General features: G+C 52.1%; 1 protein-coding gene across 2 annotated transcripts in view; it reads right to left on the reverse strand.

Moving 5' to 3' along the window:
- SYT6 (synaptotagmin 6) overlaps window positions 1-16,544 on the reverse strand; it is a gene marked incomplete at both ends in the record, with an annotated part of 58,677 nt that extends 42,133 nt beyond the window's left edge. The window contains 3 exons of one of the 2 annotated variants that reach the window (XM_079698498.1): window positions 2,688-3,243; window positions 4,930-5,278; window positions 16,382-16,544. In XM_079698498.1, the coding sequence (XP_079554624.1) occupies window positions 2,688-3,243; window positions 4,930-5,278; window positions 16,382-16,544 (1,068 nt within the window). Of the gene's footprint in view, window positions 1-2,687; window positions 3,244-4,929; window positions 5,279-15,552; window positions 15,678-16,381 lie in introns of those variants that run through there. The other variant, XM_079698499.1, reaches the window with a different exon arrangement.
- Between the last annotated feature and the right edge of the window lie 383 nt (window positions 16,545-16,927).

The raw sequence follows: 16,927 nt of genomic DNA on the forward strand, positions 1-16,927 counted from the left end.
CGCGCCCCACGATGCTGGCTGCAGGCTTTCATGTACACTGAGTGCTCAATCATTTCCCGTTACTAGGGCTTGGGCCTCTCTAACCTCAAAATAATTACAATTTTAGAGTAAGCACAGGTAAAAGCACCAGCCTTTTATTTCCTTTTCCTTTCCATTGTCTGATTCCTCACCCCCCAGGATAAAGAGCCCACCCCTGAGAGCTGGCCTGCTGGAGAGGCTGTGGATGGGAGGGCCCCAGGGGCCTCACCAGGCAGAACATTCAGTGCAGACAAACTGCGAGCGAGACAGGGAGTGTGAGCAAGTCACCCGATCTTCTGCTTCAGAAACTCCTGGGCCCAGACTCTTCCTGCTTTTGACTAGGATGCTCCCCCTTCCTTTTCGCTTATCAAGTTATATATACCAGTCCCTCCCTACCCACCTGAATTCTCCTTCCCCACCCAGGAAACCTTCCCTGGCTGTCCTAACTCTCAGATCTTACAGCCTCACAGTATTTGCTACTTTGTATCACTAGCTACTGCATTAAAGTTCTGTGGGTCAAAGAGGCTGTCTTCTATCCCAGCCCCCCTTGCTCCCCAGTTCCTGGCACAGTCCTGCTTAGGAGGAGATGGAGGAGGGCTAGAGTGGTACTGACTGAGGATGATGAGGATGGCAATGATTTGTCCAGCTCCTTTTGGACGATCTGCCTTTTTCTGAAGCTGGGCTGAGGAAGGGGTGTGGGACGAGTGCGGGGACAGCCACGGAATTCTAGGATGTAGGAGGTTAGCATTCAGGTGAGGGGCATCCTTGGGCACGGACCGCATGCTCCAGGACTAGGGCTTCCATCGTGCCTGGAGCTCAAGTTACAGGAAAGGGAGGTCTCTGGAGAGGAGAAGGGAGGCTCTTCAGAGGACTGATTTGAGCCCTGCTTCCCATAGCCCCTGGCCCTCACACCTACCTCTCTCTGAGCACTTGGGCCTCAGCCTCAGTATTGGGAGGGGGGACTGAGCTGCTTTTCTCTACCTGTATAGTCACGATAATGAAGCTGCTGCCTACGAGACCACAAGGGAAGAGCTGCACCAGATGTAAACTTCAGAGTGATTTATAAAGCGGAGCTCTTGGGCTTCAGGCAGGCACACAGCTGCTGTTCCAGCCCGCCCCGTCTGCCCGCCCTGTCTGCCGGCCCCGCTGCTTGTGCTGTTCTTGCGGATGACATTTCGGGAAAGCAAAAGTAGACATCAGACTGGGCTGGTCAAAGTCAGCAGCAGTTAGGAGAATGGGCTGTCCCAGAGACCTTCTCTGGAGCAGAAACGGTTCTCTCTTTGAACAAATCGATTCTTATACTTTTCCCACCAGAGTGGGGCTGATTCTCCCAGCCTCTCTCCTTACAATTCAGCCCATAGATATTGAGTATTGATTGTCCAAAGGGAGGGTCTGCACTCAGGGAAATAGTGCAAGAAATATCCCAGGAGACACTCAATCAGTTAGCGTTCAAGACACCAGACACAAGGCCATTGGTGTTTGGTGGCCACACCCCTGCAGGGCTCTCAGCTGCCTGGCTGGGCTTAGAGAGAGACACAGACACATCTGTGGGATGCAATTACACAGCTTCCTCAACAGCCACCCAGGGGACTGGAGAACACTGTCTACACTGGACCAAAGGGCTCTGGAGATGCCCTCTTAACTCTCTGTGCCAAACCTGTCCTCCCTCTTAAAATCCAACTTGAGCCCCAGCTCCTTGACACCGTCATGGTTAATTCCAGTTGATCATGAACAGCCACCTTCCCCCCATGTATGGATTAGCCAGGTCTCCCTTCAAGCCCCGCCCCGCTCCAACTCCCGGACTGGCCCAGGCAGGCAGGGCCTAAGAGCAGGGGCTCTGCTGCATGGTAGTCACTAGTGCTGGTCGTTAAGTACTTCCAGTCCCCCTTCTGGACACGTGGTAGGATTGCTTTGCCCGCAGCCCCTTTGATAGTAGGAGTTGCATGTGTCTTGCTTTGGCTAATGAAATATGAGTGAAAGTGACATGTGCCACTTCTGCATGGAGGCTTTAAGAACTAGCACATGATTTGCCACATCTTCTTCCTCCTCAGGTGGTAACTATAGGGGCACAGGTCAAAACGGAGCCTCTGTTGGCTTGGATCCCTAAGTAACAACGAAGAATGGCCAAGCTGCAAAGCACATGTAACATGAACGAGAACTAAACTTTGGCCGCTTTGAGCTACCAAATCCTAGGATCGTTTGTGGCTATGGCATAACCTGGTTTATCCCAATTAATACAGCCTGTTCTTGATTGCTTGTGCCGGGCTTCCAGTACACACCAATGCCCTTCACTCACACTGCTGTCTGAGTCAGTAGTCTATGGGCCTGGCCCGATCCTTACCCATGATGAAAGACGTATATTATTTTATAGGTGGTAGACCTGAGGCCTGGCAGTTAGAGAGAACCACTTCAGAACATGCGATCCGAAGCCATAGGTATGTTCCCTTCCCTTCCCACCCACATGGGGGCTCTGCTCCCTGCCCCCCACCAACGTGAGCCCCAGGGCAAGGACTTCCCCAGAGTGGGCTGGGCTATTAGTCAGAGTCCCCTTCGTACCCTGAAGGGCAAAGGCCCCTTTGTCTCTAGGGGTGAGGAGGATGCGGGACACATCCCAGTCAAATCCAGAACTGCAAATCCTCCAGAAGCCCACGGAGCAGGGCGGTACTCACACTGGTTGCGTACTGGATGTCCTTCCAGATGGAGGTTTCCTGGGACAGGTCAGAGGCCTCAAAGAGGTTGTCCAGGATGACCTCCCCGATCATGTCATGGCGGGAGAAGCGGTCAAAGTCGAAGACACTGAGATGCAGCTTGCGGTCGGCCAGCTCCTCATAGGGCACGGGGAAGTGAAAGTTCTCATCGAAGGTGGGGTTCAGGGTCTTGCGGTGCACCCGTGTCTGCAGCTTGCATTTGCGATCAGGCAAGAGGTAGATCTTGACGTAAGGGTCAGAGCTGCCACAAAAGTCCTTGGCGGGGAGGTCGAAGGCCTTCAGGATGCGCACAATCAAGGTCTCATTCTCGTAGTCGTAGCGCAGGCTGAAGTTGATCTTCCCGCAGGTCTTGGCCTCGCTTTTGGCATCGTCCCCTTCCACTGACTTCTGCTTGTAGAGCTCGGGCTTGATGCGGCCAATGCTGGTGGGCTGCTCCGCCGCCGGGGGCAGCTCATTGCCGTAGTCCACGCTGGAGACATGCATCTGCCGTGGCAGGTGGCGCTTGAAGGACGTGTGCCTGGCACAGGGCAGGAGGGGGTGAGAGAGTGAGGTGGGGGAAGGAGTGGCGGAATGCAGGCAGGCATGGCTCGAGGCCCTGGCTCATCCTACCCCTTGTGAGGCCCCCTTTTCGTCCTGCCAGTTGACCCCCTTTCCTTCTGCACACACTTGGTGTGCATGACTTAATATATGAAAAGTAGGTGGAATGGAGCCTGGTGCATAACAAGCTTCAGTAAGCGTTAGCCATTGTGATCATTATTATTTTTCCTGCTTTTCTGCTACCTGCTTTCTAGGTTTCTTTCCTGGTAGGCATGACTCTGGTTCCCCCATTAAACCATAAGCTCCCTGACTGAGAAGGACCATCCTTTCCCACCCTCCACGTGGCATTCCTTCATCACCACCACTACCATCCCCACCATCATGGTTAACATTTATTGTGCTTTGGAGTCAGACTGCATAGGTTAATTTGGGCTCTGCCACTTTCTAGCTGTATGACCTGGGGCAAGTTATTTAACCTCTCTGTGTTATAAAATGAGAATAATAAAAGTAGCAATTGCATAGGATTGCTGTGGGGGTGAAATGAATAAATACAATAAAGTGCTTAGAACAGGGCCAGGTATATACTAAGCTCTTATTATCACACGGATTCTTTCACTGGCTCCTCAGGGATACCCTTATGAGACTCATTAGCCCTATTTTACAGTTGGGAAAAGTGAGGCTCAGGAAAGGTGAGCAACTTGCCTGAGGTCAAACAACAAAATCTGTAAACGTGACCCAGCACTTTCATCATTTCTGGCTTTCAATCTGAAGACCAGACCTGCTTTCCTTTGGCTGGTCCCCTGGGGGCCTGGACTCCACAAGAGCCCCAAGTTTTTTTTCCTCTTTTTTTTTTTTTTTTTTTTTTTTGTGATATGTGGGCCTCTCACTGTTGTGGCCTCTCCCGTTGCGGAACACAGGCTCCGGACGCGCAGGCTCAGCGGCCATGACTCACGGGCCCAGCCGCTCCGCGGCATGTGGAATCTTCCCGGACCAGGGCACGAACCCGTGTCCCCTGCATCGGCAGGCAGACTCTCAACTACCGCGCCACCAGGGAAGCCCAAGCCCCAAGTTTTTAATAAATACAATGCCTTATACCTGCATGTACCACATCATTTAAAAGTGTTTCTGAATTTGGAGTAGGTTTTTGTCATTATGTGGTGTTTGTTTTTTGTTGTCATTTTGTTTTTTCAGTTAAAGAATGCCATGTATACAATTGCTGTCATATGGGGAACGCTGTCAAAAGCTATCCTCATTCTCAAAATGTTAGGAATCTCTTGCTTTATCTCCCACGCACTGCAGCCTCCATCTAGGAGGCTGTATTGACATAGACACATCATGAACTTTTATGCCTCTGCGCCTTTGCATATTCTCTTCCCTCAGCCTGAAGTCTTTCCTTCCCTCCAGATAAGTCAACATCTCGCACCCACACACATCCCAGGGCTTGCCACCTGCACAGCACCCCACCTCAAAGGTTCCCCTCTCCTGAAGTCTCTCCTGGCGCCCACCTCCGAGTTGATCACCCACCAAGAAGCACATCATCTGACATATTCTCCAACCAGAATATGCACATGATTATTTCTGGTCTCTGATCCTCACAGGCTGGAATCTCATTCATGTATTGGATCCAGGAATGTGGAGGTAGGGAAGGGAGGGGTCCACCCCTCACCTGGTGGATGACGCTGGCTCTGTGGTCTGTCGCTGCAGCCGTGTGTGACGCATGATGTGCTCTTTGACCGACCTCTGCACCTCGGCAGGGATATCTGGGGACGTGTGGCTGATCTTCACTGCTGCCTCTAGGAAACCCAGGGTGTTGGGGTCTTTCAGCTTGTCCGCCATGTTGCCTCTGGAGCTGGGGCTCTGGAGGGCCTCCGGGGAGGGGTTAGCAGAGGAGGGGCTGGAGGCCTCTTTGGTCCTCCAGGGCATCCAGCACAGCTTCCAAAAGAGAAAGAGAAAAACTGCCACCAGGGCCACGCCACACACAATAACTACCACTGTGAGGAGGCTGACAGAGGTGCCTGCCCTCAGCCAGGCAGGGAGCGACAGGGACAGACACAGGAGGGGAGAAGCAGGGAAGGGTGTTCAAAGAGGGGCCGCACAGAAGGGACAGAGACGGAAGAAGAGAAAAGAGTGGTCATGAGAAGGCTGCCCAGGTAGAGGAGGGATGGTTGTAGGGTTGATGCTCCATATCCACCTTGTAAAATATCTGCAGCCTCGGGTTCACCTCGGTCTGATTTCTCCAGCTTTGCCCCTCCCCCCACCGCCAGCTTGGGGAGCACCTGGGTTGCCTCCCCTCCCCGTGGGCACGTGTATGGGGAAGGGAACGTAATTTAAATAGCAGCCTAGGCAAATGTGCAAATTCGTGAAGCATTCACATTTGGATGCTGCTTGAATTTCTATTAGAGCTGTTACTCTGGCCAGATTTACAGCAGGGTCGGTTTTGCAGACAGATCTCTTCCTCCACAGGCTGTGAGGCCTTGGGGACCCCAGTCTGGGCTACCTCATTCCCTTCCCTTACCCCGTGCCTGCCAAGCCCACAGCAGGAGCTAATATATACTTAGTAGGTTGACTTGAAGTGAATGAGATCGGGCATAATCTCCTCGAGGCGGGGCATTAGGTCTAATGCTTCTGCTGTCCTCCTGGAACTCTGCACATAGTAGGCTCAATAAATACTTGTATTAAGTTGGAGTCTGATCCACACAGTTGACTTCAAAGCTAAATACAGATGATTCCGATAGCTGTCCTTTCCCCCCATTCCTGTGGCTATGTGACAGCTTTGCTGTAAAACTGGTATTATTATTATTTTTTTTTTTTCAGTACGCAGGCCTCTCACTCTTGCGGCCTCTCCCGTTGCGGAGCACAGGCTCCGGACGCGCAGGCTCAGCGGCCATGGCTCACGGGCCCAGCCGCTCCGCGGCATGTGGGATCCTCCCAGACTGGGGCACGAACCCGTGTCCCCTGCATCGGCAGGCGGACTCTCAACCACTGCGCCACCAGGGAAGCCCCCTAAAACTGGTATCTTTGAATGTCGTGATTCGTTCAGAGGCAGGCATTCACTGTCCCACACCCAGCCCACCTCTGCCCCCAGTAGGATGCCCAGTACCCCAGAAGAGCTGTGAAGGATGCCTCCCTCTGGGAGAAATTATTAAGCAGGCTTCCCACCCCACCTTTAGGAATGAACCTTTGAGCCCAAGGCCTCTTCTTACTCTGAGATGTCAGAGGCCTTGAACCAATGATGGGTTTGCACAAAGGTCACTTGTAGACAAGCCAGCAGAGGAGGCTTGTTTGGCTTACATGATGATTGAAACATTGAGCAATTCCGTCATCACTATCGTCATCATCACACCAGATTTCTGGCTTTTCTGGAAAAGGCCTGAGGACTTGCTAACTGGACCTATGCTCCCGCATGGTGGGAACTGGTGATGCCCTTCGGAAGGCTGCGTGCTCACCAGCTGCTCTCCCTGTTACCTGCCTGGCCCCTGCAGGCCTGTGAGTTTGTAGTCTCTGGATTATCCTGTCCCCATGCCTTAAGAATCTTGGGATTTAAGATGAGAAATGACCCTACAAGTGAGGCTGTGCTTTTGCAGATGGGAGCAGTGGTCCAGAGAAGGGACTTGCCTGGGGTCACAGGTCAGACACAGAGCCTGGACCAGGGTCCAGATGTCCACTGCCCAGCCTGGGGCTCATTCCACTGTCCCAGACTGTTTGTCCCTGATTAAACTATAGGCTACTATAGCCCTGTGTTTTTTATATTTGTCTGACTCAGGGCTCAGCATAGAAACTGACACATGAGAAAGAATGAATGAATGAGTCAGCTGTCGTTATCTCTCAACCAACATTTACTGAGCACTTGCCATGTTCCAGGTGCTAAGCTAGACTGGGAGTATAGAGATGCCCAGTCCCTCCTTGGGGGATCAAGAGTACTCTCACGGCACATGGGCCCCTGCGAAAGCTGTCCCCCATCCAAAGGCACCTGAGAAGGAGGCCAGAACATCAGCCACCCTCTCTGGGGAGTTAGCACTGTCTCCCAGCTCCCTGGTTGTAGGGTACTGGCCTTGACCAGCTACCACCTTCAGGAATAAGGAATGAGAGCACAGGATCCTCAAGTCCTTAGCAACCTACTCCAGCCCCCAGGTCCCTGCATGGAGACAGTGAAGTCTTTCCCCAATATAGGAACTGAGGTTAGTCCACCAGAGACTGCCAGGGAACAGAAAAACCGATTCCTATTTAACTTCTAGACTGAAGATCTGCAATTATGGTGCGCATGCATCCTGGGAGCACAAGAGAAAAAATATCAGATTGCTTAATATTTATTTATTATCTTAAAAATAAGAAATCAGGGCTTCCCTGGTGGTGCAGTGGTTGAGAGTCCGCCTGCCGATGCAGCGGACACGGGTTCATGCCCCGGTCGGTGAAGATCCCACATGCCGCGGAGCGGCTGGGCCCGTGAGCCATGGCCGCTGAGCCTGAGCGTCCGGAGCCTGTGCTTCGCAATGGGAGAGGCCACAGCGGTGAGAGGCCCGTGTACCGCAAAAAAAAAAAGAAAAAAAAAAGAAATCAAAATTGTAATATACAGGTTGACAGTAATAGGAATGATACCATTTTATTGTTGGATTTAGTCAAGTTATTGAACATTACTATGTCCAAGGTACCGAGTGCTTTTTATGTATTCACTCATTTAATACTCTCCAGTGAAACAGGTAAAGATTATTATCCTCACTTTGCAGATGAGGAAACTGAGGCACAGAGGGTTAAATAGATTGCCCAGGGTCACAGAGCTGGTAAGTGTTTGGACTGAGATACAACCCAGACAGTTCAGCTCTACAATACCCCCTCTGTACGTGTGTATAGAACGTGGGAACAAAAAACACATATCGGAGGTATTAAATCAAAATAATTTTTTGCTGTTATGAGTTCATGATCTAAATGGTTTGAAGACTGTTTTTTAGGCCTGGATCCCCTTGGGGTTCACCAGGAACGCTACCACAGATATGGGTGTCCTTATTCTAAGTATCTGGCCATCTCTGAGCCCTCCACATCTGTTCTCTGTTACAGCTATTCCGGGTGCAGTCTCTGCAATATGGGTCACCTTAAAACAAAAGGTATTTCTAGGGTTTTGCTTTCCTTTGATCATACATCTTGCTTGCTCTGGTAATAATTAGAATTTTAATGAGAAAGGGGGAGAATGGGGGAAATCCAGAGAGCGGAGAGTGCATTTAAATGTTCAGCCTGACAAAAAAAAAAAAACTGAATTCATAAATGAAAAGAGAGGTGGAAGAATCAATTTTTCCTCGGTGTGGTTGCTATTTTGAATGCGTCTCCACGTGACCCCCGCCCTGGCTGTTATTCCCTCGGAGCTGTGATTAGGGAAGGCAGAGGTATGGATTATTGGGAATTGGCACCCAGCGCTCAATACTGGTTATGTAAGACCAGGAGGCCCTTCCTCTGCCTGGAGAATCTTCTTCTGGGATATCTCACAGGCAGGCAATGCAAGGAGAACTAGGTCCTGATGCTGAGTGGGTACACCCACACAGGGGAACAAGGTGGTGAGCAAGGCTGGTAAGACCAGAATTAGGCCAGGATGGGTATGATTGTATAGGATTTAGCCCCTTTAAAATCACTACACGTGGCCTTGAACTCAGCCAGCCCGTGTAGCCTGGCTGAAGGTACATAATGGCCCAAGGGCTGTCCAAAGGCCCAGATGACCTAAGACATGTGCCTTCCTACCCTAGGCCTGCTGGGGCCAACCCACCAGGATGTGTTGCCCTCTAATAAATCACAGGTGCATAGCAGCCTTCAAAGCCTTCTTCCCACTCATGTCTTGTTTGAACCTCAACTTTATGAGGCAGATAGAATTTTGACAGGCAATTCAGCCACCTTTTGAGTCCTGACCCAGTGCTCTTCATATTTATACCATGCACTGGCTTCGTGGCAAGATAGAGGTAAGCCTCCAGGAAGGGAGAAAGTCCTTAGCACAGCACTGAAAAAGAGAAAGGACTGCCTAAGAGTTTCTATTTGTATTCTTCCTCCCTGTCTTTTTCCTTCTTTATTTCCCCTTCAGCCTGGAGAGAAAGAAGCGCTGCTCTAAAGTCAGACTGGGCTCATTCAATGTCCATCTCTACTGTTTTTAATCTCTCCCAGCCTCTGTTTCCTCATCTGTAAAGTGGGTACAGTAATAGTATCTACCTCATAGGGTCATTGTGAGATTTAAACGAGATCAAGTGCATCAAAAGTGCTAAGGACAGTGCCTAGAATGTAGTAAGCCTTATAATAAATATTTGCTATTTTTATTAGAATTATCTAGCTCTGCCCAATATGATTTTGGACATCTCCTAGTTCTGAAATTTGTTTAGTGGGCAGAACACGTGCAAACCATGAACACTAATAAACAGAGATAGCTTTAACTTTATCATTACAAACTAGGAACCACCTTACTAGTAGAAATAATATAACTATTTCATATATAGCTAGGTGTCTCTGTATCTCAAGACATAATACATTATATATCAAAGATGTCACATCTCCAAGTTTTTCTGTCAACACTCATTTGCTTGCTACTTGTTCAGTTGTTTTGTCACTACTGTCACCAGCCAGCTGGTGAACAGGAGCAAGCTCCAAAGGAATGAGAAGAAATTCATGGAAGAAAAATGTTCAACCGAGAACATGCTATGCTTTTGCAAAGTTTTCTTGGAAATTGGGGGAAAGAAGTCCATTACTCAGTATTAGGTGCGAAACATCTTCATTGAGGTATCAGAGGAGACCAGTATTCCATGGGTACCTGGTTTGGGAAACCTTATTGGCCAGTCACCCAGCAGCCTCTGGGAGAGCAAATAGCTATGGAATTTGGCTTCAGAAACACACCCAGTGACCTGGCGCTGTGCAGGGCATGTGGCTTCTAGCCTGGGCTGGGGAAGTGGGCATCACTGGGTGCTCAGACACCAGGCAGACATCTCAGCTGAGCACCAGTGCCAGAATGACCACAGAGCACACCCACCCACATTTCTAATTGTGTGACCTTGAGCAAGTTACTTAACTTCTCCAAACATTGGTCTCCTCTTTTATTTAATGGGGATTCTAATTATCCGTACTTCACAGAATCATTGTGAATATTAAATAAACTAAGGCTTTGAGCACAGTGCCCAATACATGGCGAATGCTCCCAAAAGTAAGCTGCTATTACTTCTTCCTGTTTTGTTTTGTTTGTGTTTGACTGTTTGTTTGTTTGTTTGTTTGTCTGGTGGAGGATAATAGTTTACTGGGTATAGGATGGACCCAAAGCTTGGCCATCTGAGGCAGGGAAGGGGACACAAGACCAGAGGGCAAAGCACCTGAGAGACCTCAGGCTCCTTCTTTCCTAGGAAGTCAAGGTCCCCTGAATGCCATCAAGGCAGGACCTCCTTGTCACCTTAAGTGAGATTGTCTGACAGGGGTGATGGCTCATGGCCTCCCTCTCTTTCTGGAAAATGGTAAGCTATTAATTAGCAACCCAGGGCTTTCTTATCACCCCAGTGACACTTCTTTCTCCAGAGACAGAGCCCTGGTGCCCCGGGGCCCCCTCCTCTTCTCTCCACCCATAGTGTTAGGATTTATCAGCAGTCCTCATCGCTTGCTATTGTTCCCATTTTTCTAATGGGCCTCCATGTCAGGAAGATCCATTCTGTAATAGTAACAGACATTCTCGCTAACAGATTGTAATTGAAAAGATAAACTGGGGAGAGGAAGTGAAAAGAAAGGACCATTTTCCCTGCTCCCCTCAAAGCTGGAGAAGGCTGGCTTCAGGGTCTGGGGCTGCTGATGGACCCTCGGAAACGGGCAATGCCAGGCTCTGCAGAGCAGGAGCTGCCTTGGCCAAGGAGCTGCCATTCAGACACAGATGGAGAAATAGACCAGCACAACCCAGAGACCAACCAGCAAGAAACTCAGAGGCCCCAAAGCCTGGAAGGAGCAGCGGGTAGTCTGGGAAGGGAAAAGACTCTGGGCAGAAACATTACTACTAATATTAGTAATATTATTTGTTATTTATTTCTACATGGTAAGCACTGTGGCCCTCAGTGATCTCATTTAACCTTCACATCCTCCCTAAGAAATTCACCTCTCAAAGATAAATTAACTAAGTTTAGAGATGTTAACAAAATAACTTGTTCAAGTGTACCTCAGTTAAGTGGAAGAGCTGGTATTTGAACCTGGACTTTCTGATGCCAAAGCCCAGGTTCTTGAGCCAGGCCCTTGAGGGGACTGAAGGCTGAGCTGAAGAACTACAGAGGAGAAGCCTGGGCAGAGAAGCTAGAGAGGTATTTCTTCACTATAATCAGGAGAGGGTGGGGAGCATAATCTACTTTTTGGCCTGACCCTCTGAACCTGGGCAGAGCCCCCGGGGACTAGGATTATGACCAGCCTCCTCATCCTCCATTTCTTTCTCCTGCCCTGGAAGATGCAGACACTATAGCCACCAGGCAAATAACCAATGGCCCCTGGAAAAGTCCCATTCAGAGATGTACCTGAGAAATACCTGAGTGTGTGTGTATGTGTTGGGGCAACAGGGGCTATTCTGTTCTGAGGCTCACAGACATTCTCCATTAATAATAAGCTCTGCTGTGGCTTGTAAATTTATTAGGAGAACGTAGTATAATTAAAATTTAGGGTTGGGGGGAGGGGGAGCAGAAAGCCTTTGCTTCCTTTCCGAGATCCAGGCCGAACTACCAATGGGCATAATTAGCAGAGTCCAGACAGAGAAGGAATTAATGCTCTTGGAAAAGCTGTGATGAGGAGAGACAATGCTGGGTTAATTACGGCCGCACCAAGTTTTATGACTGGGAGCCTGTTTCCACCATCATTAGGGGATTCAGGGATAAATCGGAGACTAATGTGGAGTGTTAGAGCTAACAGAGCATTGGCGTTCATTTAGCAATTATTAGTATTATTTTGGCAGATGGTGACTGTGCCTTTCTGCCTGATTGGTCAGGGCACGTAGCCCCTCTGAATGGGGCAATCAAGCCTGGGGGGATGGGGGGAGAGGCAGACGAAAGCTTCATTCTTTTCCCTCTACTCCCCTCTCCCTGTTTATACCTGCAACTAGTGAGAAGAGAGGTCTGCCTGGGTCCTCGTGGACCGAGAAAAACAGTTCAGCGCCCCGCACAGAGAGAAGAGAGGGATGAGGAAGTGTCATACACCTGGAGCATCCAGGGCTGGATGCCCTGCTCACTTCTACTTTCAGCCCCTCTGCTTTCAGTTCAGGTGTGGCTGAGTCCTTCCATTTTTAGAGGCTTCTTTTCCTAAGCTGGACCAGCAGGGGTGCCACTTAGCTGGGTCAGGACTTTCTCTGAGCCTGCTGCGCCCCGCTCCAGACAGCCCTACAGAGACCAAGGAAACCTGGCCTGATGCACATGCCTCAGTCTTAGTCCTCCTTATTTTCAGTCATACATCATATCCCAACTCTGGACAGGGAGGACAGAGTAACATTAGGACAGTTAGAAGAGAACACATCTTTTGTACAGAGCTTGGAGGGATGGAGCATTCTGGATCTACCATCTCCACTCTTGAAGTTTCCACACAGAGAGAAGAGAACTTCTAGAACTGTAAATCCAAGGGCTCTACAACCCCTAGATACTGGACCCTGGTTCTAGAATTGTAAAGCCCAAGACACACCATAGTGTCCGAACAGCATCACCATAGGTTCTAAAGGATTGTGCATTGCACCTTTCCCCAAAGAAGGCAAAATCTGCAGAATTCCTTCCTTCCATCAAGGAGTGAGGGAGTGACTCACTCAGTTATAGAAACAGGACTTTTGTATTTTGATGAAATGCTGTGCATTTAATTTGGCATCACAAGCAGGAAAAATACCTGTGCTGCAAAAGGCCAACTTTAAAGCCAGGTGGCTGAATCACAGGACATCTCCATAGTCATTAGAAAAGTGAACAAACATCACATACATCCCATGGCCATAGGTAAGCCAGAGAATAACCATTCCTCCCTACCAGTCTGGGAGGGGCAGGGCAGCTCAGGCTCTCTCAACAGATTCCTGCATTTTCTGGAACAACTCTACTTCTGCTCACTACCTTGAGAACCATACAACCAGAACGCAGGCTACCCACACTTAACTCTCTGCAACTTGACTCATGGAAAAAGTTTATTCACCTCCATGAGGCAAATAACATAAAGAAAGGTGAAGAACTGCCTGCCAGTTTCCCCTGGGGTGGGGGTGTGGGGGTGGATATTAAGAAGGAGAGCAGACCCTTTACCTTGAGATTTTTTTAATAAAAAAAAAGATGGGACTTGCTTTCAGCTTGGACAGTTTGTGTAGAGATGTTTCAGTCAGGGTCTGATTGAGATTTCCTGTGCAATTCCTAGCACAGACCTTGGCATATAGGAGTGTCCCAGTAAATGATAGCAGAGTCTGAATCTCAGTTGTTGAATCTCAGGGTGTTACTAGAAATCCCATGAGCTAGAGACTTAGAGAAGGAGGAAGGCAGGGGAAAACATACAATAGTAAAGGGAACTGGGCATGCTCTTGTCACTTGCATTTTTCATGAAACTGCAAATGAAAAGATGCAGCATTTCTCTGACTGGAGAATCTGGACCCAGACAGTGGCTCTGGGATGCAGGGAGTAGGCTGGGATGTGTGATACCTGCGGGCCCTGGTCCCGAATACCACAGCATCTCCCCAGACCCCGTGCTCCCCTAAACCCCCAAGATCCCAAAGCCACACTCAACCGTTTTCTTTCTTCTGCTATGATCAAGGGTCTCCTTCGGCCTTCCCCATCCCTTTCAGCCCTCCCCCGCCCCAGCTTGGCCCCAGGGCTTACTGAGGCTTGTGATTCAGCAGCCAAAGTTAAAGTTCCCCAAGGCTGACAACTCAACCTCGCTTTCTGAAGCAGCCTGCAGGAAAGGCATACTGATCCATCTGGGCCTGCTGGCTCTCACCCCTCAGCCTTCTTTCACCCGCAGCCTGGCCATCCAGGTACCTGACATTCCAGACTATGGGGTGTCCCTCTGGAGTCAGAACACCAGTGCCTCCCTGTATCAGGATGTGCTACACACATATGCCAGCCGCCCCCCCCCCCCATTCTTAGCATTTCTGCCTTAAACAGACAGGAGAAACAGCCTCCATACCCGATGGAACTCGACAGGTGTGTTCTCACCTTGAATTAGCCCCTTTAGGATCGGAGGGGTCAGAACCAGCATTAAGGGCCCCACTGGAGATGGATCACTGGAAGAAAGGATGGAAGGAGCTGGGGAGGCAGGAAGGAAGAGACACCCTGACTTGGGGAAAATTGTGTGTCTGTTGGATATAGGGAGCTGGGTGGTGTAGATGGTGAGGGCACGGAGAACCAAAGTCTGATAATACTTGCTGGGCCTAATTTGCTCAGAGATTCTTCAAGAAGAATCAACCTCTTCAACCTCCATCACTGTACCACCCTCTAAAAGTTCTTCTGTAACCTCAGTCCCTTCTGCTGCAGTAAACGACCCATTGATTAAACATTGCCAGGGCCGGGGAGAGAGAGAGAGAGAGGGAGCAGCGCCCCCCTACAACCCACACAGGGCCGAGGTGGGCTCCACGCGCCCCGAGGCTGGACACAGCTCCACGCACACAAGCCTCCCCTGGCCCACTACCCTCTTCTCTCTCCCCCATCCCCCAGCGGCACTGTTCCTAACCTAGGACCTATCTGTATCTCCGACCTCTAACCTCAAGTGAAAACAGGGCCCTGGAACCTGCGGCCTCTGGGGAGCTTACCCCACCTGTACCTCCTCCAAGAACCGCGGCTTCCGGTCCCAGGAGAAGCGCGTGGAGACGAAATTCCCGCCTCTCGAGGCCCCCTCCTCGCTTTCCCGCGCAGGTGGTGCGCAGCCCCGGGGCGACCCCAGCGTACCTCTAGGCCCAGTGCCACTGGGGTCAGGATCGGGGTACAAGGAGGGGTGCAGTCTGCGGGGCCAAAGGAACCCCGGCGCCTTGGTCCCTGCAGGATCTCCCCACCCCCACTCCGCATTCTCTCGAGGCTTCGCACTGCTCCCAGCCTCTCCCCGCGCAGAAGGAACGCGACCCGGTACTCACTTCCGCCCAGGACCCTCCAGACGTCGGGATCAGGACAAAGAAGCCCGGCTGCAGCGGCGAGCGCGGCCGCGCGGCGCCGGTGAGGCAGGTAAATACCCACCGCCGGCCGGCCGCCAAGCTGCCTACCCACCCGCGGCTCCGGGCGCCAGGGCGCGACACGCCATTCCCGCTGTCGCGACTCCCGGGAGACGCCGCAGCTGTGCGCCGGGCCCGGGCCCCGCGGGGCTCGGGCTCCGGACTCACCGGCTCCGGCGAGCTCGACCGGCGCGGGCTCCCGCCTGGGCTCGGCGGCCGCCTGGGACTGCGTCCGGCGCAGGGTCCGCACCGTTCGGGCGGGAGGCGCCCGCTTGGCAAAGTCGGCAAGAGGCACCGGCTCAGTCGCGCACCGGCCCCGAGTCCGAGTGAGTCAGACAGAGACCGAGGAAGCAAGTTATAGGGGCGGTGGGTAGCGGGGAGGTTGCTGAGACACCCTCCCCCACCCCGACCCCCGACCCCCAGCGGAGACGCAGAAAGCCACTCGCAGCCGGAGACACCCGGACACAAAGACCTCGTGCCAGCCGCAGATCCAAGTTTCTCCCGGAGAGACCCAGAGGGCTGGGACCGCGTTCCCCGAGAGAACAGATAAACTGACGGACAGACCGACAGACGCACCCAGGGACGTCGACACCCCCGAAGAGACGAGTTACTTCCTCAGCCGGGATGTTCCTGGTCTCCTGCTCGCTCCATAGACCCTTCCACTGGCAGATCGCCCGCAGAGCGAGCAGAGAGACAGGAGGGAAACTGAGGCCCTTTGGGGCGCCGCGTCCCAGGAGCCTGGCTTTCCGCGGGGGCCCCGCAGAGTCACACAGGAGGGGGGGCAGTGGGATTCTCTCCCTCCCGGGTCCCCTTCACGTCTCTCTGCTTGCCCTGCAGGCGATGGGCCAGGGCACTGGCCGAGGCTGGATCCGAATCCAGAATACTGAGCCGGAGTTCTCCATCTAGGTTCCGGGGTTCCCGGGGTTGGGGCTTTGGGGAGCGGGGACAGCCAGGGCGAGAATCCGGGAAGGGAGGGGGGCCTCGGCTTTTCTGTTACCTGCGTCGGCAGCGCTCGGACTCCTCTCTGGGGGCTCTAGCTCGAAGCTCCGACAAGTCTCCACGTCCAGCCCGAGAGGGGGCGGCCGAGCCCGGCACAGCGAGGCCAGGACCGCGAGCGCCGCCTGGCACCGAGGCTCCCCGGTCTCCCACACCCCGCTCATGCCCTGGACACCCCAGCCCTCCAAGCAGCCGCCCGAAACCGCGCCGCGGCCGGACTGGGGCGGGGCAAGGCGGCCCCAAGAAGACCTTCCCCGCAGCGGCCCCCTCGGGCTCCGTTCGGCTTTTAATCACTTCCCCGCAGGGTCTCCGCCCCTCACGTGGCATCCCGCAGCAGCTGGCAAGTCTGGCGCCTCACGGCCGCCCCCTCTACACTCAGCGACCAGTCTGAGTCCGGGCGGTTCAAGGCGGGGGAGCCAGGTTGTTCCGCATCCTGGAGGGTGCAAGACTCGGGAAAGAGCCTGGGATCTGGCTCCGCATTCACGGCCTGGTGTGACCTTGGGCCTCTCTGAGCCTCAATTTTTCCTCTCTCTAAAAGGGGTATAAT

Source organism: Hyperoodon ampullatus (assembly GCF_949752795.1).
Source record: "Hyperoodon ampullatus genome assembly, chromosome: 2".
Lineage (NCBI taxonomy): Eukaryota > Metazoa > Chordata > Mammalia > Artiodactyla > Ziphiidae > Hyperoodon > Hyperoodon ampullatus.